Below are 23624 nucleotides of genomic sequence, written 5' to 3'. Positions count from 1 at the left end.
ACCAAGAGACTTTAGATATAAAAATAAAAAATAAATAAAAACCAGATTTCTACACAGCCCTTGAAGAAATAAAGAAATACAATCACTCTTGCGAAACACCACCTCTTTTAGAACTTAACTGAAATCTATCTCGAAAAGTTAAAGGAAGTAGTTCTAACAAGCTTCCTCCTAATGAAGTTAGTATGGAAAGACTATATTCAGCTCTGAAATTTATCAAATCGGAGCTATGGTCCTTTAACAAAGATCTTGCCAAAGCTATACTGTTTCTTAGAAATTACTAATGCCAGATTTTCCATTTCATAATAAATGCTAATTAATATAAATAATCTACTATCTTCTTTTATATTTAAACAAATAAGTTGTAACACATGTGTGTATGTTTACATATATATATGAGGGAGTTGGTCATTTTACTGACTCCATCCATGGCCCTGCAAATTACATTTGCAATATTATAATTGCAAATTACAATATTATAATTACAAATTACATTTGCAATATTATAATAACTCAAAGTTTATATGTTTAAGTTTGATTTTCTTGCAAGTATGCAAGCTAGGCTTCGATAAAGGGTTATTTCAAGGTAAGATGGTGTGTAATGCTGAATTTGAGCAAGTCATGCACTTTCTATGTAAACATATTATTTCTAAGCATATTAATAAAAGTCATAAACTATTATGAAAACAGTATAAGTAAATCTACTCTCCCCCCTTTTTTATTTTTGCAATTTTTAACTTTTATTTTTTAATTTTTAACTGCAATTTTTAATCTTTTTTTATTTGTGCAATTTAAACTAATCCAAGTTTCATAACTGAATTACCACAACCTTTCAGATCTACTACATATATAACAATGATTGTTTTTAAAATTTTTTCATGAAGAACCTAATCTTTACTCCTCAAGTAATATGTATATTTAATAATATTGTTTTAAGAATGGATGATTTACTGTACTTTAATTCAAATTTTATGAATTCTTTTTATAGGGATGATGATGATAAAATTGACATTTCTTCTATTATTCCTCAGCAGAATGCTAAACCTAAAAAAAAGTCTGGAGGATTCCAGTCAATGGGTAACTTATTTTCCATTCACATTTTCTAAATATTTAATTAAGTATACTGATTTTGTTATTATTCCTATTTTAGCCATTTGAAAACTTTAAATCACTTAAAGAATAACTGCAGTTTAAAAAAAAAACATTTTTCTAGTATTTCAAAAACATAATTTATGTATAATGATTAGTTTACTTAACACTATATATATGCTATTTCTGCATTGTTATTCTAAATATATAAGAATATTTTTAACATATGTTTGGAAATCTTGGTTATGTATGTTGTTTCAAATAGCATAGTAATCGTCACATTAAATTAAAACTTAATCTATATTTAATACTTTAAAATTTGTAAGTTTGTTTAATTATAAAGTATTTCTAAATTACAATATGTGTATTGTGTACCATTCTGAGGAATAACAAAACATTTTTTATTTTATTATCTATTATTAAATAGCGTATTTGAACCTTAAATGTCTTGGCTTCATTTGAAATGTTCGTATTACAATTTAGGTCTTAGTTATCCTGTTCTACGTGCAGTTTTGAAAAAGGGATATAAAGTTCCTACGCCTATCCAAAGAAAGGTAAAAAATTTTTATTCTTATTAAGAATTTTCTGAAAAGTGTATGCATTGCAATGTGCTAAATTTTCCATAAAGGCAATTGGGAATTCATTATTTAATGGTTTAAATGTAATTACAAAACAGTAATAAACTAAAATCTCATTTTTTTAACCAAAATTTGTTTGTGTATAGGAGAGGGCTGAAAACAGATATGCTAATCTTCATGTAGCATGTACTACTTGTGCATATGCTTTTGAAATTACTTTTTTCTTACGACTGTATGTATTCTTTCATTTTGGTAAATCAAAACAAAATTCAAGGCTAGGGCAAAGCAAATGAAAATAAAGAACCAAGAGCCGTTAGATATAAAAATGAAAAAAATACAAACAATATTTCTATGCGGCCTTTAAAGAAATATAGAAATATGATTGCACTTGCAAGGCACCTCTTTTAGAACTTATAGAAATCTATCCTGAAAAGTTAAAAGAAGTAGCCCTAACAGTAATAGCTCTTCCTTCTACTCAAGTTAGTGTAGAAAGACTCTTCTCAGCTCTAAAGTTTAAAAAATCGGATCTATGGCCCTCCAACAAAGAAGATCTTGCCAAAGCTATATTGTTTTTTAGAAATAATTAATGCCAGTTTTCGATTTCATAATAATTGCTAATTAACATAAATAATTTGCTATGCCATAATTTTTTTTTTTTTTCCTGTAGCATCTATTACTTCTTTTATATTAAAAAAAAATAAGCTGTAACCCATGTGTATATGTTTACATATATATATATATATATGAGGGAGTCAGAGTCTTTAAAATTCCAGGAGTTGGTCAGTTTCCCTACCGACTCCACAGCCGTGTTTGCAACTGCCAAATGATAAAAATCAATCTTGTACATAAAATATATCTGATTCAAAAAATAATAAGTTGCAGTGTTTGATGTAGTTTGCAGTGTGTAGTTGTTATTATTGCACACCTTTTCAGTGCTGGCCTAGAATGTTTTGTTAATGAGAAACGTATATAATTTGCTATTTGTGTATTAATGTATCAGTTAAAATAAGAGCTGAAAATGTAGCATGCATTTTCTCCTTGATTGGCAGTTTTTGAGCTAAATTTTTCATCCTTAAAGAATTATTTGGTGCTAATATATATCACTAAAGTGCATGTATATTAGTTATCATGATTTAATTACTTTCATCTGCGACTTTCAGCTTAAACTAATTTCTGTTTATGTTTTTTGTCTTTCCATATTTTTTGAGCAGATTCTGTTTTAAGAGTATTTATCAAGTATTATTATTTTCCTGACTGTCATTTAAACTTTATAGGGTTACACTTGATCTACTTGAGTCATAAACCTTAACAGATATGAAGCTAGTTGTCACTAAGTTTGAGATCAAAGTGTTAGGAAGGTTTATCAAATAATTACAACTGTTAGAGCTATCAGAAATAATCCATGTAGCATGAAAATGCCAAAACCTCAGCTTAAATATTCTCAACTAATTTGCATTCTGGTGAGGCATACAGTAAGGAGAAGGAGAAGTTATAGTAAACACCAAAATGATAATAACTGGTTAATTTGAAATAATAACCTTACCTCTTTCCTACCAGAATTTAAATAATGACAACAAAGGACTTTAACAATCTTACTAAGATTTTAAATTCCAGATCTACAACATGGGTCAGGTTTTACAAGCATTAGGTTAAATGTCTAAAACTAAATAAAAAAATATATACAGAGGATAAATTTCATGCCATCAGAATTTAGATCATAATCTCATGACCTTCCAGTAAGTAATCTGGAAGGAAGAATAGTTTGCTGAAGAAATATTAGCATGTGTACTTTTCAGTTGGCCATTTACAGTTTCATCACATCTTTTTTAATATTTTGCTTTTCTCTAATTCACAATGTCACTATAGTGTCGCATTGTAATATAAGAAAATGTGCACGGTATCATCAAACTGCTTACTAATAAAATCCTTCACTGTTAATAATTTTTTAAGACTGTGTACCTAATGTTCTCAGCTTAATTTTCATTCAGCCTCTTAGTGTTGGCTGAAGAGCCTAACTTTTAACTGCTTAAATTTACTTTGCTATTTTTTACTTTTGTTGAATTTTAATTTGGTGGTAATGAGAGTTTTGGCATAGTGTGAAACCTGGTTCCTTACCAAAAGAGCATACGTGCTATAAGTTAAACATAAACTTTAATTGGTGCTTTTCTAGAGCTTAACAAATCCAATGAGCAGGATATGTCAACCTATGACGTGTGAAGAATAAACCATATGATGAATATACACTGCTTAAAAAAAAGTGAGAAAGAGACAGTTATATATCTCCCATTCTACTGGGCCGATTGATGAAATTCAACTTGCGTTTTTCATGTCTCGAAAGCATGACTAGGGATATGTATTAGATTTATATATAGCATTGTTCTAATATAGGTAATTTAACATGAAATCGGACGTTTTCTGAAATGACATGTCAATTTTTTCCATATTTCGATTCTACGACTCAAATTATGCCAAATCTCCAAGTTTTGTAAAAATCGTGCGAGTAGTTTTTAAAAGACTAGCTCTCAAAATTTTAGCTCCTCCATGTTAACTGAACTTCGTATATGTTTATAAATATCTCTTTTTTCATTAAACTTATTTGATTCTTCCTTTCACATTTCAAAATTTAGGTTCATTCTAAATAAAATTTGCCTTTTTTTTTTTTTTTTTTTTTTTTTTTTTTTCCCCAAAAAATTAGAGTTTTTTTATTCAAAATTTTTTAAGATATAGGTGGGTTTACACATTGGCATGTTTTGGAATTTGGCATATTTGTTATAACCAATAATAACTCCAAATCTGGTTAACACACTTTATTAAAATTCTTTGAAAGTATGAACGATGATTTTTTTCCCCGCTCATCTACAATGAAAAAAAGGAAAGGAAAATAAATTGCTATAAATTAAGAAGTTCACCAAGTGAATTATTCTTGGCATAAACTAAAAAAAAATGTGCCAAAATAAATTTTTAAATTTCATACCAAATTTTACAAAATTTAATATCTAGGCATAATTTGAGTCGTAGAATCGAAATATGGAAACAAATTGTCATGTCATTTCAGAGAAAGTCCGATTTTGTGTCAAAATACCTATATTAGAACAACGCTATATATAAATCTAATATATATCTTAAGTCGTGCTTTCGAGACATGAAAAACGTAATTTGAATTTCGTCAAACGGCCCAGTAGAACAGCAGATATAGAATAGTCCTCCTTTCCCCCCCTCCCCCGCTGCGTACTTGAGTGGGTACATGAGTTGAGTGTACTTGACAGTTCTAGGTACTTGGCGGCATAGTAAGTTATTTGGGGTTATGTGCTATATTCTTATTATAATGTCGTCTTCCACTGCAATTTTCCATGCCTTAAAATTGCAACATCACGCTGTAATACCTCACGGTTGTTGGCCATGTCAATAAGACACATCAGGAAAACATGCAGTCTTCACACCCCATTTCTTGGATTCTGCTGCGAGATTATATACTTTACCTTTTTTGGCTCAGCCCAGCCACAAAGGAGGAATGCAGATTTTCCAACAACTTTTAGTTGAGCTCATTATCCTCTTTTAGCTTTTCCTTCGTACAGCTCTGGTTGCTTGCATTTCTGTTAACAATCCGGTACAGTCAAAAGTCGTTAATTCGGACACCCATAATCCGGAATGATCTATAATCCGGACCTCAAAGCTACAAACTTTCTATGCATGTAAGACCTTTACGGCTGCGAATATGTTTGTGCGCGTGCACAAAATACGTTTGCGAGTGTGCGTTTAATGTATAACGGACGGTTTAAGCTAAGCTAAAATTATCTAATTATCTATTTCAGTTAATGTTGCAGATTGCATTGTTCCTTAATCTTCGAATTGGATCCGGCTTATTATTTTTTGCAAACTGTTAGAGCAGTTTTATAAAAGTAAGCTTGAACTTTCGATTATGTCAAATAGAATTTCTGATATATATTATGTAAAGGATTTACAAAGCGAAAGTATATTTCGAAGTTCATTAAACAAAAAGTGGAATTGCTGCAAAAAATGGATAAAGGCATATCCTTTGTTTATCTAAACTTTAACGTTTGTTTATCTAAAATTTGTTTATCTTTAACGCCGTGGCGGGCACGCTATCAATTGGAAGTTGATCTGTCAGCACTATCCTTATCTTCAGGGCAGATGTTTTTATTTTATTTGGCTTATAATTCCTTACTAAATGTATTATTTCATCTCGATGAACTCCGTCTTTGATATGATTTAAATCAAATTCCTCGTCAATATAATTCGCTTCTGATAGCAAAGAAAGTGACAGAGGTTATTGAAAACGAAAAAATTTCGATTGACAAATTAGTCGGTATTCTCGACGCAGCAATTATAGGACTTGAACAGCGGAACTTTGTAACTGAACAAGAAATTGGAATTAAAGAGAATGCATTATCACGTAAAAAAACGAAGCAACTTAAACAACTTATATTGAAAGAAATGTTTAATAAAGTAAACAAATAAATATTAAGCTTTTTTTTTTTGTAAATTTTGATACCCTTTAGATCATAATTGATCTTTATTTCATAAATTACGGTTTCATATTTTGAATTTTATAATTTCTGCATGCCATCTTACCAGATTTAAACTGATGATCTATAATCCTGAAAAATCGATAATCCGGAATCGGCAAAGTCCCGACGAGTCCGGATTAACAACTTTTGACTGTATATGTAGGTTCGCTTGGAGCTTCAACCATTGGCCTGGTTCAGCATCAGTTGGTTGTTTGCAGTGTAAATTCTGGCTTGGGTACTAACATTTTCCCGATTTTGTAAACCTCATTCATTGACTGCCAACAGTTGTTGCTTATCACTTGCTTAGTCGCCACATATGAGAGATCTTTATACTTTTCTTTGACTTTTGGATAAATTTCTTGTTTTTTTCTTTCTTCTTAGCCCCCTGTTCACTACGTTCATAGTAGCACTTTAACTGGTCTGCATTTGCTTTTGGACTTTTAGTATTTAGACTTTCCTTATAGAAAAAATACTTCCCTTATTCAATTAAAAATGGGTCTTAGACCTTATTACAAAACTTCAAAACCTTTCTTTCTGGTGCACACAAAAGAGCGATATCTATGATTGTTACAATATATTGCATTGTTAGTCATCAGTGTATAAAGCCAATTAAAATATTATGGGTACTGATATATATCTAATATAGAATCTTGAGGTGGAAAATTGTGTGATACTTATTTATATTAAAACTTTAAAAGTTTTAAATCTTTTAATTTTTAAGATTGAACAAGTTACAAAACTTACTGAAAACTTATTCCTAAATAATCAGTAAAAAATTTGGTATGTGTATTAAAAATATGTATCAAATATTTAAGTTTGCTAGATTTCATTTTGAATGTGATTGCATTTTCTGATGTATGATTTTTGAAATTTCATAATTATACTGAGGTTATTTCATATTCTCTCTTTATCCCCCTCTCAGGCTATACCTGTAATTATGGAAGGGAAAAATGTAGTTGCTATGGCTCGAACAGGTAGTGGAAAAACAGCCGCTTTTCTTATACCTATGCTTGAACGACTAAAGTGTAGAATTCCTAAAGCTGGTGCACGAGCTTTGATTTTCTCACCCACTCGTGAACTTGCTATGCAAACCATGAAATTTACAAAAGAAGTGAGTGTAATTATTTATAATAATTTATGTTATTTTATTTTTATTTATTTAGGTATTTTCTGTCGTAAGATAATTTGATATTGAGCAAATTAGTAAAATCTTGTCTCAAGAAATTTATATAGATATAGCTGTTGAAAGTTAGTACGTAATCTGATTAAACATTCTGTTTTTTTCCGTTCCACCTTATTTCCAGCCATCATTAAAAATATTGATTATGTTAAAAGTTAATTTTGTTTGTGTGTGTGGAATGTAAAAATATGTTATGTTAGTATTGTAAGTAATGCAAGGTACTGCAAAAAATGTTATTTGATAAAATTATAAAAGTGTGTAGTGCTTTAAACGTTGCAGAAAAGTATGGATTAAAGTATTTAAAGGAAAATTATGTATATAGAATGCTACAATTATGTATTACCATATATGTACTCTCCCTAAAAAAATGAGACACTTCCCTATCTCCTGTTCTTCAGGACTCATTGAGAAAATTTAATTTTCATTTTTAAGATATCGAAAACACGACTTTGGAAATATATTAAATTTATATATAGCTTTGTTCTAACATATGTATTTTGACATGAAATCAGACTTTTTCTGAAATGACGTACCATGTTTTTTTTCCATATTTTGACTCAAATTATGCCTAATTTTTTTAATTTTATAATATTTGGTGAGAAATTTACCAAAAAATGTAAAAACTTTTATCTTTTTTTTGTTTTGTTTGTCACTTGGTAGAACTCTTAATTTATGGTAACCTATTTTCCTTTCCCTTTCATTACACAAGAATGGAAAAAAGGTGCAACATTAATTCTTTCAAATAATTTTTAGCAAAGTGTGTAAACCACATTTAGCATTGTTATCACCTATAATATATATGGCAAATTTCAAAATGCGCAAATATATAAATGTAATGTACTAAGTGTGCAGTCATGAATCCGGTACTTTTAACTTCTGGCTGTAGACATGGCTAAATGGATAAAGCAGGAATAAGACGTTAACAAAACTAATTTCGGCGAATTACCATCTTTATTTTTAGGCATATTAAAAATTATTTCTTCAGGGTTGCCACGCTACCTGGAGAACCGGGAAAAGTCAGGGAATTTAAAAATTGACCAAAATATTCAGGGAAAAGTCAGGGAATTTAAGCATTTTTGTCAAAATCTGGAAAAGTCAGGGAAGTTCATACAACGATCCCTCCAAAAAAAGTGATTTTTGCGCCGACGTCGGAAGAGATAACTCTTTTGGCGAATTATGTATCAGGTGAGTGTCATTCAGGTAGCTGGCATAGAGCCAATTTTCGCAGCTCCAATTTGATTGTCTTTTAGAAAGGCAAAGCAACTTTCCCGCAACTTTTGGTTTCCAGTATTCTCGAGAATCGCATGTGCAGTGCATGAATTAAAGAAAGTGCCTGTTCTCGTATAAAACAAAATGGGTTTAATCCTAGTATACAGTACCATGGAGGTTAGAATCAAAGAATATGTATTGTAAAGAAGGAAAACTTCTCTGCAACAGACGTGGCTGTGGCTCCGTTCCATCATAGAGGGAAACAGCTGTGCATGTCTGATATATCTGTCGCCAAAGCTCGAAACCGGTGTCGAAGTTCGAAGGTCATGTTATCAAGAGTTCATAAAATGAATATCGTTTAAAATTTCTTTAACCACTTGCGCTAAAAAGACGTGCCACACACGTCGAGATGCTTTTGTCTCAAACCGCGAGCGACGTGAACACCACGTCGATAAGCATTTATCGCAAAAATGAAAATAACGTGGTGTACACGTCGCTTAACAACGAGATTGTTTATTTCTCGAGTTACAGCTCTGGATTGCACTCGCAGATGCGGAGCGGCGTAAATGAGACACTTTACCGCTTGTTATATTGTAGCGCACGGCACCGCAACCGTGAAGTTTAGTCTTAGCGCAAGTGGTTAAACTCTAAAGGAAAAGAAAATATTTTTTGGTGCATGTAAATTAATTCATGGATTAGTTATTTTCAGGAAAAAAAAAAACTACGAAAATCCGTTTTTAAAATTATTGCGAAAAATCCAAAAAGAAACGCTCATTGATAAAACGTTTCTTCTTGGATTTTTCGCAATAATTTAAAAACAGATTTTCGTAGTTTTCTTTTTGTCAAAGAGCGTTTCTTCTGAACACGTGTTTCTCAATTTCCTGTACACATCGCGGAGAGGGAAATTCTGGCCGCCAGGTTCCGTCGCCAAATCCCTTGGCAAATTTTCCCTCCGCATTCTAGCGGCGTAATAACATTTTACTTGTATGGAACCTTTTCTTCTTTACATAGACGTTCTTTGGTTAGAATAATAATGGGATTTGGCGACATCGTGATGCGCAGTAAACGGGTCATTTTGGTCTTGGCGATAATTTTCAAAATCGTGCCAAAGCCTTACCGTATACTAGAATTTTACCGCAAAATCTTTTTAAACTTTTTTTTTTTTTTTTTTTTTAAATAAATACCTTGCCATTTTGCAGTAAAATAAAAAAATAGTAATCAGTCATCTAGGCAATCCATGTAATATAACTATATTCGCTAAAATATTGTTGATTATTATAATTCAATTTTTAAGTAATTATTTTTATGTTATTCATATAATTTAATGTTGCTTCTTCCCTCTAAATTTATTTATTATTAGTAAATAAAATTTCCAAATTTCAGGAAATTTTCTCTGGCATAATCCTGAAATTACTTATAGCACTATGATAACATACCATCACGAAATTTAATGCACATATTTTTTCCTTATGTATGCTGCGAAATTAATATAAAATACCTCAATTTATTAAAATAGATTTCTTTCTTTCGTTTAGCTGCAGAATGTCTGCAAAAAAAGCCTTATTTTATTCCAGATTGGGAAGATTCTAATCTCAATCTTCAGAGGAGAAAACAAAAACTATTATAATTATATTTGTGTTTTCAAGTGTTAAGGTGCCTTTTAAGAACATACCTCACGCAAATTAAATTTACCTAAAATCTAACCTAACTATTTAGCATTGCGTTGTGATTTATAAGGACCGGATTAGCCTCGTGTTGAACTGGTGATGATCATGAGTAATAATTAAATAAAACATACATTTGTTATCCAGTGTATATATCTTAAATTTTATTAAGTTTCTTAAGTGGAAAACTAAACAAAATTATCAAACAAAGTATACCAAGAATAATTAAGAATAAATGTCCTCTGGGATTTATTGAATAATTAAGTGAATTTGCTACACAGTACAAGTAATACCATAATTAATTTACCTCTTAGCACAGCCAACGTACATTATGCGGATAGACTGGAATTTTCTTGAAACACACCTGGAAAACCTGGAAAAGTCAGGGAATTTCATTCTCCTGTTTGAGTGGCAACCCTGTTTCTTTGGTAGACAAATTGCTTTTCAATCATAGTTGAATACAAATAATTTTTATATATACAGATAAAAAGCTAGGATGTCATTTCAGGCAGGAAGTATAAGCGGTGGGGAGTTATTTGAATGGCAGAAATCAGGAAAAAGGGGAAGCGTAGTGCTTGTGACTCAGTATTTATACTTTGTAGGTTCAGAAAGTATTCTAAGCTATGATTGGTCTATATTAGTTTTAGTTACCTTTTTCAAGCAGATCTCGTATTTGGGAGAACAGATGAATTTAGGGGGGAAGCACCAAATTTAGAAAGTTAATTTTGAGGTTACCAGTTATTTTTTAAAGCAGCCATCATATTTTGTTATATCTTACATAAATTCACGTATATCTTGGGAAATTTTGAATAAAAACTCTTAGCGTATTTGACGGCATATAAGACGCACCCTTATTTAGAAGGCCACACACAGGGGGGAAAAGTTTCAATAGTCCGCGCAACAGCGCGATACCACAATAACTTAAAATGTGGTTTCTTTTAGTTCTCACGTTTCGTAAAAGCCAAATAAACAATCATTGAATGCAATTACCAAACATATTTTTATTAAGGAAAATTAACCAATGGCAAGCTATTTTTGAACATGATATGTAGATTTCAATAATGAATAAATGAATGAACGGCAAACAATCAAACATAATACAAAATAAAGCAGAAACAACAAAAAACACAGATTCAAGAAAATGTTGCCTATCATGAAATTAGACTTTAATCACTTCCAAAACCATAAAAATACTTTTTACTATCATCATCATTGAAAACGAGAGTATCGTCATCACTACTGTTTCCATCATCGCTAGTATCACCTTCTTCCAATAATGCGTCATCTTCTGTTCCATCAAGAGCATTACTGATTCTTCACTTCTTAAAGGATTTAACAATGACTTCAGCCTTTACGTCCTTCCAAGATCTTTTTACTCACTTGCACACTTGTGAAATAGAGGGCCGCTTCATTCTACCTGAGGGTGTGGCTTATTCACCGATACATCTAAGGGCTGCAATTGGCTAGTCAGTTCACCAGGAATGACAGCTATCTGGGTTTTGAATTCTCTTGCCTTATTCTTTATGGTTTCAGTTCTATTGGCGCTAAACTGATCCAAAACCAAAAGAGAGGCTTTTCTTAAGAGTTCACCAGTTTGCCTTGCCCATATGTTCTGTAACCACAGTTTTCCAGCTTTGTCCATCCAGCCTTTCGAATGAACATAAACAATTACACCCGTTGGAAGTTTTTCTTTCGGATGAGTTTTTCTTTTGAATATGAAAAACGGCAGTAGTTTTGTGCCATCAGCACAACATGTTAGAACTACCGTATACAGTCAAAAGTCGTTAATTCAGACACCCATAATTCGGAATGATCTATTATCCGGACATCAAAACTAAAAACTTTCTGCGCATGCGCCAAGTTGACACATGCGCAGAGGCGTTCACGCGTGCGCGTAAGACCTTTTACGACTGCGCATATGAGTGTGCGCAAGTGCAGAATACGTTTTTGCGTGCGCATTTTATGTATAATGGACGTATAAGCTAAAATTATATAATTATCTATTTCAGTTAATGTTGATGATTGTGTTGTTCCTTAATTTTCGAATTGCATCCGGCTTATTATTTTGTGCAGACTATAAGAGCAATTTTATAAAAGTAAGCTTAAACTTTCGATTATATCAAATAGAATTTCCGATATATATTTGTTAATATGTAAAGAATCTAAAGCGAAAGTATGTTTTGAAATCCGAAATCTGTTTATCAATTTCACGCTGCTCGGCGGCGGGCGCCTAATGAATTGGAAGTTGATTTGTCAGCACTATCCTTATCTTCAGCGCAGATGTTTTTATTTTATTTGGCTTATAATTCCTTACCAAATGTAGTATTTCATCTCGATATGCTCCGTCTTTGATATGATTTAAAACAAGTTCCTCGTCATTATAATTCGCTTCCGATAGCGAAGAAAAGTGACAGAGGTTATTGAAAACAAAAAAATTTCGATTGACAAATTAGTCGGTGTTCTTGACACAGCAATTATAGGACTTGAACGGCGGAACTTTGTAACTGAACAAGAAATTATGTCTGTTTAATAGAATTAAAGAGAAAGTATTATCACATGAAACGAAGCAAAACTTAAACAACTTACATTGAAAGAAATGTTTAATAAAGTAAACAAATAAATATTAAGCTTTTTCTTTTTGCAAATTTTGATACCCTTTAGATCATAATTGTTCTTTATTTCATAAATTACGGTTTCATATTTTTAATTTTAGAATTTCTGCATGCCATCTTACGAGATTTAAACTGATGATCTATAATCCGGAAAAATCGATAATCCGGAATCGCCGAAGTCCCGACGAGTCCGAATTAACGACTTTTGACTGTATCGGGTTTTTTTCATGACCTGTGGTTTTATGGTTATTGATTTAGACCCTTTAATACTCACAGTCTTGTTGGATGGTACATCAAATGTGAGTGGAAGTTCATTCATATTTCCTATTTGACCGAGCTCAAAAGAAGTTTTCTTGCATGCATTTATAACAAACCTATGAAATGCTAGTATTTTTTCTTCATAATCTGCTGGCATTTTCTGTTCAATAGTTGTTTTTGTGCACATTGATAAGCCTTTTTTATGAACCTGTAGCACTAGCCCTTAGACCCTGAAAAGTTCTGATTCCCATGTTTTTCTGCAAATCCTTTGGCCTTATTGATTATCATTTTGGTTGAAACACTTATCCCAGATTTCCTCTTCTCTATCACCCACATTTTTACATCATTTTTCAAGTTCAGGCCAAGATGGAGCTGGGCATCAAAGGTTATGTTTTTGTTTTTTAGCAGTCTTCAGTTGATCTTCCTGCAGTCGCCAAGTACGTATAATTTTTTTGGTAGGTGGTGCACTGAAATGCCTTGCTGCTGCTCTGTTTCCATGCACTTTGGCGTAGTTTAACACTCCTAGTTTATACTGAATTGTATAGCTTAATCTCTTGTTTCCTGTAGTCATAATTGCCAGGGTATTTTATTAAAACGAACAGTTTTAAGCACCGATACCAACACGTGTGTCGGCGGCGTCAAAGAAAGTGTATGTAAAGAAGGAAAGGCTCCATAGACATAATGTGACCTTCGAACCTATTCGGACTTCGACATCGGCTTCGAGCTTTGGCGCTTTTAAGCGACAGATATTTCACGCATGCGCAAAATAATTATGGCAGATGTATTAAAAGTTATGTTTGTCTAGACCTTTATCCGGGCTAAAAATAGCATTCAGTATTGAAAGTTAACCTGTGTCTTTCACGTATAAGACGCAGGTAACTTTTATGAGACCAAATTTAGGAAAAAAAGTGCATCTTATATGCCGTCAAATACAGTAATTTTTTTTTCAGGTATGCCTAGAAATACATCTACTTTAAGGTGATGGTAAAAATTTTATTATTCAAAATTGTTTTGAATAACTTATGAAAATTACTGAAAAAAGTACAAATTTTAGTACTGAATCAGAAAATATCTGCGAATTTTATTTGGAATGAACTTAAATTTTGAAATGTGTAAGAAGTAATCAAGTAAATCTGATAAAAAAAAAAGAGACATTATTAAATATATTCCAAATTCAATAAATATTGAGAAGCTAAAATTTTGAGAGCTAAACTACTTGTGTGATATTTACAAAACTTGGTGCTTTGGTATAATTTGAGTTCTAGAATTGAAATATGGAAAAAAAAATTGGTATGTCATTTCAGAAAAATTTGATTTTATGTCAAAATACCTATGTCTATAGAATGCTAATGTAAATATAATATATAACCTGAGTTGCGCTTTCAAGACAGGAAAAATGCAAGTTAAATTTCGTCAATTGGCTAAGTAAAATGGAAGATATAGAACTGTCCCCTTTTTTATGTTCGAATTGTAGAATTATATATGTAGAATGTTTTTAATAAATTTACCTTCATAACGCACACTGGCTTTCAAAAGTTAAGCATATAATGTTAAATCAACAAATACTGAAAAGTAAAGTTTTGATTAACACCAAACTGCACATGAAGGTAAATTTATTTATGTATGAAAGAAAAGCAAGCATTTGCTACAAACATGAAGACGATATTTAATTTTCACAAATGATATTATGACATCACACTTTGGCTCATTAACAAATTGAAATTCACAGCTAGAAACAAGTAAACAAAACTTAAAATATGTGACCACACCAGACCTTCACACAAATTTTACAGTGATTGCCTATACTTTCAATAAAATGATCAATCATTGTAGATCCTAACAGCCATTCCTCCATTATGGCGGTTTCCAACTGTCTGAGACTAGCTGGGAGACATAAATGTGCAAGAGACAGCATGCCTGAGAACGTCACAAACATTTTCAATTGAATTAAGATCAGGAGATGCATAGCCACTCAATAGCAGAATTTTCCTCATTCTTCAGGTACTCATCAGCAATGTGGGTCAATTTAGACTTGCATTATCATCCTTAGGACTGCTGCAGTGTAGAATCTCATAATGGGATGTAAGACTTACCTAGATACTTAGCAACCATCACAAAACTGTCTTTAAAGATGTGCAGCTGGGTGTGATATTCCATTTAAATTCCAGCCCACACCATGATGCTGCCATCTCTGAATACAGGATGTTTGATGATGATCTGGACTGATTCCGTGTATTTCGTTCTCCTCAAACCCTTACAAACTTATCATCTGATTGCAGGACAAATCTGGACTCGTATGAGAGTCGGTTATTGAGATGTTGGTGTCACCAATTTAATCTTGCCTGTCTGGATCAGGTAGTCAATGATACACAAACACTTGATACTCAAGTGTAGAGTCCGTTCGTGTGAAACCTTTGGTGTACAGTACTAGCAGATATCTTCTTCATAAATGATGCTGCAACTGTGAATGTAACAGTTGTAGAGCTCACTCTTTAATTCTGTTTGGCTACTGTAGCAATATACTGATTTTCGAAAGGTATGGTAATCTTTAGTCAACCTGGCTTAAGTCTCAGGAAAAACTGTTTGATTTGTTTGGACTTGTTTCTACATTCGAGAATTACCAAAGAATCAGTGCCAAAGAAAAGAGTGACATCTTTGATTAACCTTCTTGCTTCAGTGCATGTGACAGCATGACATTACTCAGTATACTTTTCCTCTTCCAGCTATAGAAACAAGAATATCATCAAAAATTGTCCTACGAAAGTTATAAACACTTCATATTCACATTTAAATGAACCTCCTAAAACCCTTTAGAATGCTATCAACGATTGCTTAATGAATAATGATGCTTAATGAGCATACAGTTAATCATGATCGGTTGTAACAATGTTTGCATGCTATCTTCTGCATTTTCAGTCTTTCAAATTCAACTAAACCTTTGAAAATTGCTCGTTTTACTTTTGCAAGTCAATGTATCATCTTCTTGAGACTTCTAAATTTTATGGTAACTTTATAACATATATCTTGCACCAGTTCCAAAGTAAGTATTTTGACAAGAAGACATGTTGGCTACTTCCAGTTGTATTACATTTCCTTTTTTCAGTTGATACACTTTTCTTTTTCATTCCTTTTTTCAATTGGTAAACTTTTCCTTGCTTATATAGCAATCACTTTGAACTGCTTAAGACATTCTAAATGTCACTGGGAATCAGACAGAGCTCATAATATTTGTGGCAGGTAATACAACAAGGTACAAAGTGTCAGTGATGTATGGTTACATTATTAATATAACCTAGTATCATAAGTTATAGCTCTTCAAATGGTAATGCCAGATATGATAGATGTATGTTATTTGACAATGATGTGGAGAAGAATGTCATTGCCTAAACATGCTTCATTGTAAATACTCTGGTCATCCAAGTTAAACGAAAACCATCATTCATAGCTCAGTGTGATACAACTGCAATCAAATGTATTTCAAGCTTCATGATTGCAGATCCAGAGTAGGTAATGATCAAAAATAGATGTTATTGTTATGCTTAATGATACATTCAAGATAAGTGATTTTGACAAAAAAACAAAAACCAAAGGTGTGATTTTCGTATTGCAACTTGACTCTGATCCTTCCATGTAGTGGTCATTTGCCATCTGCTGGCTATGTAATGGTTATGGAAGCACTGCATTTTCTAACAACTCTCTGATTCTTGTGCTGAAATTCTTTGGATACTTCTCTGAAAGTAGTGATGCATCTTTTGTTAAATTTGCTTAGTTGTTTGTACCCTCGGTGGTACTTTTTTTTTGGGGGGGGGCATTTTATTTAGTGATCTAAACATCACTATCACAGAAAGCAGTTCAAATTGGCACGGTGGCCATGCAGTTTACCTTATATGTACACTGCTGGACACATTTACTATCACACACTGCTAATGATGGATTTCAAATTGAAATGTAGCATAGCATTAAGCAGAGGTGGATACTAAGCAGGATAAAATACTGTTGCCACGATGGTTGGACAATAGCATAAAGGACTTTTATTATTGTTGTCATCCCTGAAAAGAAATTTATCACCAAAAAACATCATGGAAAACATAAACATGAGGCAGTAGAATTTTTCAGTGTATGGTTGGCCAGTTCATAGTTCCACTTTCAACCACATGCAGGATCATGCAACCAGTTTTCATGATTGCATCCCATATATTATATTGCCTTTTGGTATCAAACACTTTCCCGAATATTTTCTGGACAATAAGCAGTACCACAGTCATGCCAGATAAGTTAGTGTTTACAATCCGATGACAGATTGAGCCTATTCTCATCTGAGAATAGTATGCTATCCCAGTCCTCTTCAGTCCAGTTATGATGCTTGTGACATCATTGTAAATTGGCAGTATGATGCTCTCCGAATAAGTGGGCACAAACAGCAAATCTATAGGTATACAGTCCTTCTTGTCCAATACATTGTCAACAATTTTTTTGGAGATCCACTGTCAGTAGCAGCAAGAACTCATCTGCTACATGCTGAGCTATGGTGCAGCAGTTTCTTTTTGCTGATGTGGCTATATGTTTCTCTCCTGCAGACATGGTACATTTAACAAACTTTCCCCATGATTCTTGCTACATATTCCAGTTATTTTAAATGCTTCTACAGCTGTGAAACAATGCTGTGGGTGAGTTTGAACTCCCTGGTTATGTCTTTGATCTTTCCAGTGATGTGGCCATGTAACTTACATTTGTACAACAACTGCCCACATATGTCATATCCTTTAAATTATTTATCAGCGCTATCATGTGATAAACAGATTGAGGAACTGAAAATTTGCATATGTGCACCTCTTCTTATTGTATCCCTTATTATGATTTTCCACATTTTACTTCCTTTAATTTTGTATTTGATGGGTGACTCACTGTGGGTGATAGAGTTGCTCGTCCAGCAGTGTATTTTAGGATACCCATCTACCATGTGGTGTGCTGTAGATATACTTTCATTCATGCTGTACATTTTCAGTGATTTGCCTATTAAGTTATCTAAAAGTTATTGTGTGTTAACTTCCAATATTGAGGGCACACTCTTCTTATATATATATATATATTTATTTAATGTAATTGTAATCATTGCATGCATGGTCAGTAGTAGGGCTAGATTAAGACTGCCAGAGGCTCTAAGCACTGAAAAGATTTTGATGTCCTCACATATGTTTACAACACTTACACTCCATGCCTCCTTTTGATTTCAGTTTAGCTGCACCATATATTCCAAGGTTAAACTAGCAATGAAATTATTTTTGGTGTCCTCTTTTCTTGGATTCCAAAGGCCGTTTCTTTAGTGCCCTCTTTCTTTGATGCCCTAAGCATGTGCTTGTGTTGCTTAATGCCCTAATCTTGTAGTGAAGGGCATATATATATAGTTTATATATATAGTTCCCCCCCCCCCCCACTGGCGGGGTTGGAGTTAGTGCACAAAAATAAGTATTATGTATTTTGAAGTAATTAATTGTTCGTGAAACTTTAACATTTTTGTGTAATTACATTTTATGACTTTCATGCATCAGTAAACCCGTTATTTAATGTTTTTTAAGTTAGAACTCTAAAAAGCTATGATCTTGAAAGTGGTGTATTTATTCTAAATAAAAAAGAAATATTTTCTTGTATAAGAACCTTTTTTTTTTTTTAAACATTTTTAAAAAGTTGTTTTTTAACTGTGTTAAACAAAATTAAATCATGTAATAAGAAATTAGATTTTTGTCCTAAATTGTGTATAAACTGAATTTAATTAAATGTATATGTATTTTTTTTTCAAGCTTGCAACAAATACAGACCTGAAAGCAATTTTAGTATTGGGAGGAGAAAAAATAGAAAATCAATTTGCTGCCATTCATGAAAGTCCTGATATTATAATAGCCACACCTGGCCGTTTCCTTCATGTAGTAATTGAAATGGATCTGAAGCTCTCTTCTGTAGAATACGTTGTGTTTGATGAAGCTGATAGGTATCACTTTGCATTTTGAAGTATTTAATTCTATATGAAATTACAGTACAAAATTTTATGATTACTTATACTGTACAAAGTCTGAAATCGAAACTTGTCAGGACTTCAGCAATTCGGATATTAGATAATCAGTTTAATAATAAGATGACATGTAGAAATTATACAACTGAAATTTGATCATTCTTCACTACGTCTTTGTCATTTTCTTCACTATTGGTAAGTTTCTGGATTTATAACCATAGCACAGATTTCATCATACCTCAGTTGATGATTTGGGGCATTATCATCACAATGAAAAATGTCTGTTACATCATCTTCATTTTTTACTTCTCCATGTTTCTTCATAAATTCTATTAATAGGAAAATTTTGCGTGCAATATCTGAAAACCTTCAAATTCACTGTTATCATCATGAAACTTAGCTAGCTTTCACCATGCACTGTTAGCGATATATCATGAAATTGGCAACAAAGACATATTGTTCCGCTAAATTTTGTCTTTCTTTATCACATGCTGACGAAGTTGAGCTTGAAATATGTTAGTTATGTATTATACTTAATGCCTATTTCCCACATAGTACTTGTGCTAGACCTTTTACAGCACCGTGCAGTCTGTATGGGTCCTAAATTCTGTGTCTAACATTTAAAACTTTCATCGCATCTAAATTTTTTTTCCCAGTGCCTTCCCTAAATTCTAAATGTTCAGTGCTTGTTTAAATTCTATAAATTTTCCCACCTCTAAATTCTGCCACACAATGTGGCTGTATGAGGTATGGCACTAGTCCTGGACTTAACTGAGTAACAAATCAGTTATTCTCAATTCAAACAGCACTAAATATAATCAGTTGGCCTATGAATATCATTTACAGAATCTATTTTTTGCTTATGGGAAGAAATTTCTGTTAAATTTCTCCTCCTCAACATACTCAACACAGTAGATGCAATTAGCTGATGTCTGTAATCATCCCGGCGTGTAATGTCAGCATAAAAGCTTACCATTTTCTTTGGTATTCAATTACTAATATTAAAAATTAAATAAATCAGTAAATAAATAATTTAGTTTCTGCCAGTCATTTCTCAAACTGCAATGTGTTGATAGTGATGGGGTAATGAGAGCAAAAAATAATAAATGATTCAATAGGTTGGAGTCAGGATTTAAGTGAAATTAAGGATTGTGTCTCTTGCATGTTTATTATGAAGAAATATTAAATGTACAAGCATAAAACATTGAAGGGGGGAAAAGATGTGTTCTGCTGGTGATCCGGAGGTGATGTCTAGAAATCGGAACTTTGTACCGTATTTAGTAAAATTCTTAATTAGTGAACTTTTATGAAAACTTGTTATGTAAGATAAACTGTGGACATATTTATATCTGTTAATGTAATCAAGTTTGTATTAGTTTTCTTTAATAAATTTAAAAGTCAATTCAGTTGCAAAAAAGAATTTTGTGTTAATCTATAATTCTGAACTTAAAATTATAAAATTTTACTGCTTTTAAAGTATTCCTAAATGACTATGCAATTTAGAAATTACTCATTAAAAACAGTCCATATTCATAAGACATGATAAGGTTTCCCCAAAATATGGTGCAATGTAGAAGTAGTAATACAAAAATCCTTAAAAGTAATAGAAATTACTATTATTTTATTTCCATGAGTACTAGAAATAATTTTTTATCATTATTAATATTTGATTAAATATACATAATGTTAATAAGGTAATGCATAAAAAAGAAGACAACAGTTGTGTTTCTTCCATTGTAGTTGATCAATTAATGAAATTCAACTTTCATTTTTCATGGCTAAAAAGTTCAACTTAAATTATGCATATATTATATTTATAAACAGGTTGACTTCCACCAGTATTGTATAAATACATGTAGTAAAACATTGAATGTTCATTATAGATCTTGATGTAGGCAGTCCAAAAATTTATCTTGTAGTTTCACATATAATAGTAAAATGTAATGAGATATATCTTTTGGGGTTAAAAATTGTAAATTCCCCCTGAATGAAAAAAAATCACTTAATCTGCTTTTTAGTACAGTTATTGTGTTTTTAATATAATTTGTGTGTAAACTTTATTGTTTGCATATTATTTTCTTAAGATCAAAAGTGTTCTGTAAGTTTATTTTAAACTCTTTTTCAATTTAAAAATGTGTTTGCTTTTAGGTTGTTTGAAATGGGGTTTCAAGAACAACTTCAAGAAGTTCTAAATAGACTTCGCTCTGTACGACAGACTTTACTGTTTTCTGCGACTCTCCCAAAAGTCCTGGTTGATTTTATAAAAGTTGGAATTGAAGACCCAGTACTTATTCGATTAGATGTTGATTTACAAATTAGTGATAATTTGAAGGTACTTTCTGTTCTGCATTTAAAAATTGTGCCTTGTGCTATGAATTATAAATGAAACTATGTAAACTAAAAAGATATATTTTTAAAAAGCTGGTGTTTTAATGATAAATATATTATAGTATTTCAAGAGTAAATTATATTGGGTAATAAATACAGTAAAATTCCAGAAATCCGCAAAGCTTGGGACCAGAGGTTGTGCAGATTTCAGGACAGAAAAGATAAAGCATAATATTTAGACTAAAAGTGCAAAATGAATAAGGCATATTAGATACATTTAATTAAATTATTATATACCGTATATACCCGCATATAAGTCGATACCGCGTATAAGTCAACCCCCCACTTCGACATAAAAAATTCGTAGAAAATAAGAAACCCATGTATAAGTCGACCCCCCACTTCCAAAATTGATCGAGAAACTTCAAAAAAAATTTTTTAAGTACTACTTTTATTCAAAATCATCTGAGAAAAAAAAAAGTAAATATACAATAAAAAATACCTTGGTAATTAAACAAAATCAAAATCCTTCAACGTCCGATTCATGGTCAGATTCGGCAAACATATCATAGAACTCTTCTGTCGTCATTGGCTCGTCGTACATATTTTCAGTCTCGAACTGTGTATTGTAACCTTCTAGAATTTGTTCCGGTAAAGATTCGCGTACGTAAAATCTATCTGCATTTTCCCTTTTTAAAAGTTAAGAAAAATATTCAAAACTGTTCAGTTATTGCGTGGGTTATTTTTTTTAAATTTTGACATGTACACCTGTTAACAAAAGTATTTCATGAATGAAGAATAACTATTATAAAGACTTAATGTACGTAAAAACTATTTGCATTTCTCTTTTCTTGGCGTGTTGGCGAAACTTTTTTATTGCTCGATATTGATCGGTTGTTTGGGGGCCGAAAATTCTTTGGTTTAATTGAAACTTACTCTAGTTAAAATATGAAACTCTGTGATTAGTTCGTCACATAATTTAAGTCATGAAATTACTTCAAGTAAGTGACTTATTTGATAAGTCGTCCAATTTGAGTGCTGGAAGAAAACAACTGCATTATGTAAAGAAATTTTTGAACTTCCGATTCTTTTAATTTTTTATATCCCCGTGTATAAGTCGACCCCTCACTTTGAAGTCTCTTTTTTTTTTTTTTTTTTTTTGTCCAAAATATCTCGACTTATACGCGGGTATATACGGTACACTATTGCAAAAATTTATTATATGCATTAAATTATTATTACATATATAAATTGATTATATTATTCATTGTATTATATGCACACAGCATCGAGGTTTGCCGATTTCGCCTCATGCAAAGATTTCCGGTTTCAGATTCTGGTGTTGGAATCACTGTTGCTGTAAAATTTCAACAGCTTTTCTTTATTTTTCCGTGTATCATACGCAATCATGTCGCAATTCCATACCATTCTGCTATAAATCGAGGAGTAGCACCTGCTTCCATCTTTTGCAGAATTTGCACTTTTTGCGTTACCATCAATGCAACATGTTTACATTTTTCAACGTTGCAAGCAGTAAAATCACGAGTGTGTTTCTTATCTGTCATTGTATTAAAAATTGCTGAAATTTAAAATATTCTTAATTTAATCCGGATAAAAAAAAGCAGCACTAAACAATCTCGTGAAATGAAATAACGAAGCTCAGAAAATACAACAACGTGAACATGAACTAGAACAAAGAGTTGAGTGAATCGTCTGCTTTTTTACCTCGATGCAGATTAGAGGGGAAAAAACTTATCTTTTTTTTTTAAACTTTTTTATATCAATAATTTGGTATTTCCGTTTTGACTCATTACTGTTCAGTAATTATGACATCATTATTCGGTAAGTATTTTTTTCTTCGATATTTCGTACTCAATGTTGTGGTTTCCGGAACCTATAAACTGAATGTTTATATTCTGAGAGGCAACGCGGATTTCAGGTCGGCAGATTTTCAGTATTTGACTGTATATGTATTCTTTCTGACCTTGTTTCTATCATTGCTAAAAATGTAGCTAATAATAAATTCTGAAAATAGCAATGAAGGTGTTGAGCACTGAAGGTCTTTTATATGTAACATTAATATATCCGTGTTTTCTGTTTTGCTTCATAGTGATGCTAGTTTTCCTTTAATGAAGATAATCATGCTAAGTTTAAAATAAATTCTGTAATTATT

General features: G+C 31.9%; 1 protein-coding gene across 1 annotated transcript in view; it reads left to right on the top strand.

Moving 5' to 3' along the window:
- The window catches only part of LOC118189131 (ATP-dependent RNA helicase DDX54), an 86103-nt gene that overhangs the window by 17814 nt on the left and 44665 nt on the right, over positions 1–23624 (top strand). The window contains exons 2-6 of the mRNA XM_035359674.2: positions 986–1074; positions 1570–1640; positions 7116–7304; positions 18915–19102; positions 21272–21455. Of these exons, the coding sequence (XP_035215565.1) occupies positions 986–1074; positions 1570–1640; positions 7116–7304; positions 18915–19102; positions 21272–21455 (721 nt within the window). The remainder of the gene's footprint in view (positions 1–985; positions 1075–1569; positions 1641–7115; positions 7305–18914; positions 19103–21271; positions 21456–23624) is intronic.

Source organism: Stegodyphus dumicola, chromosome 8 (genome assembly GCF_044657685.1).
Source record: "Stegodyphus dumicola isolate Sdum_Otavi_A_Nest chromosome 8, ASM4465768v1".
Lineage (NCBI taxonomy): Eukaryota > Metazoa > Arthropoda > Arachnida > Araneae > Eresidae > Stegodyphus > Stegodyphus dumicola.
This window is presented reverse-complemented; position numbering and strand designations above follow the sequence as displayed.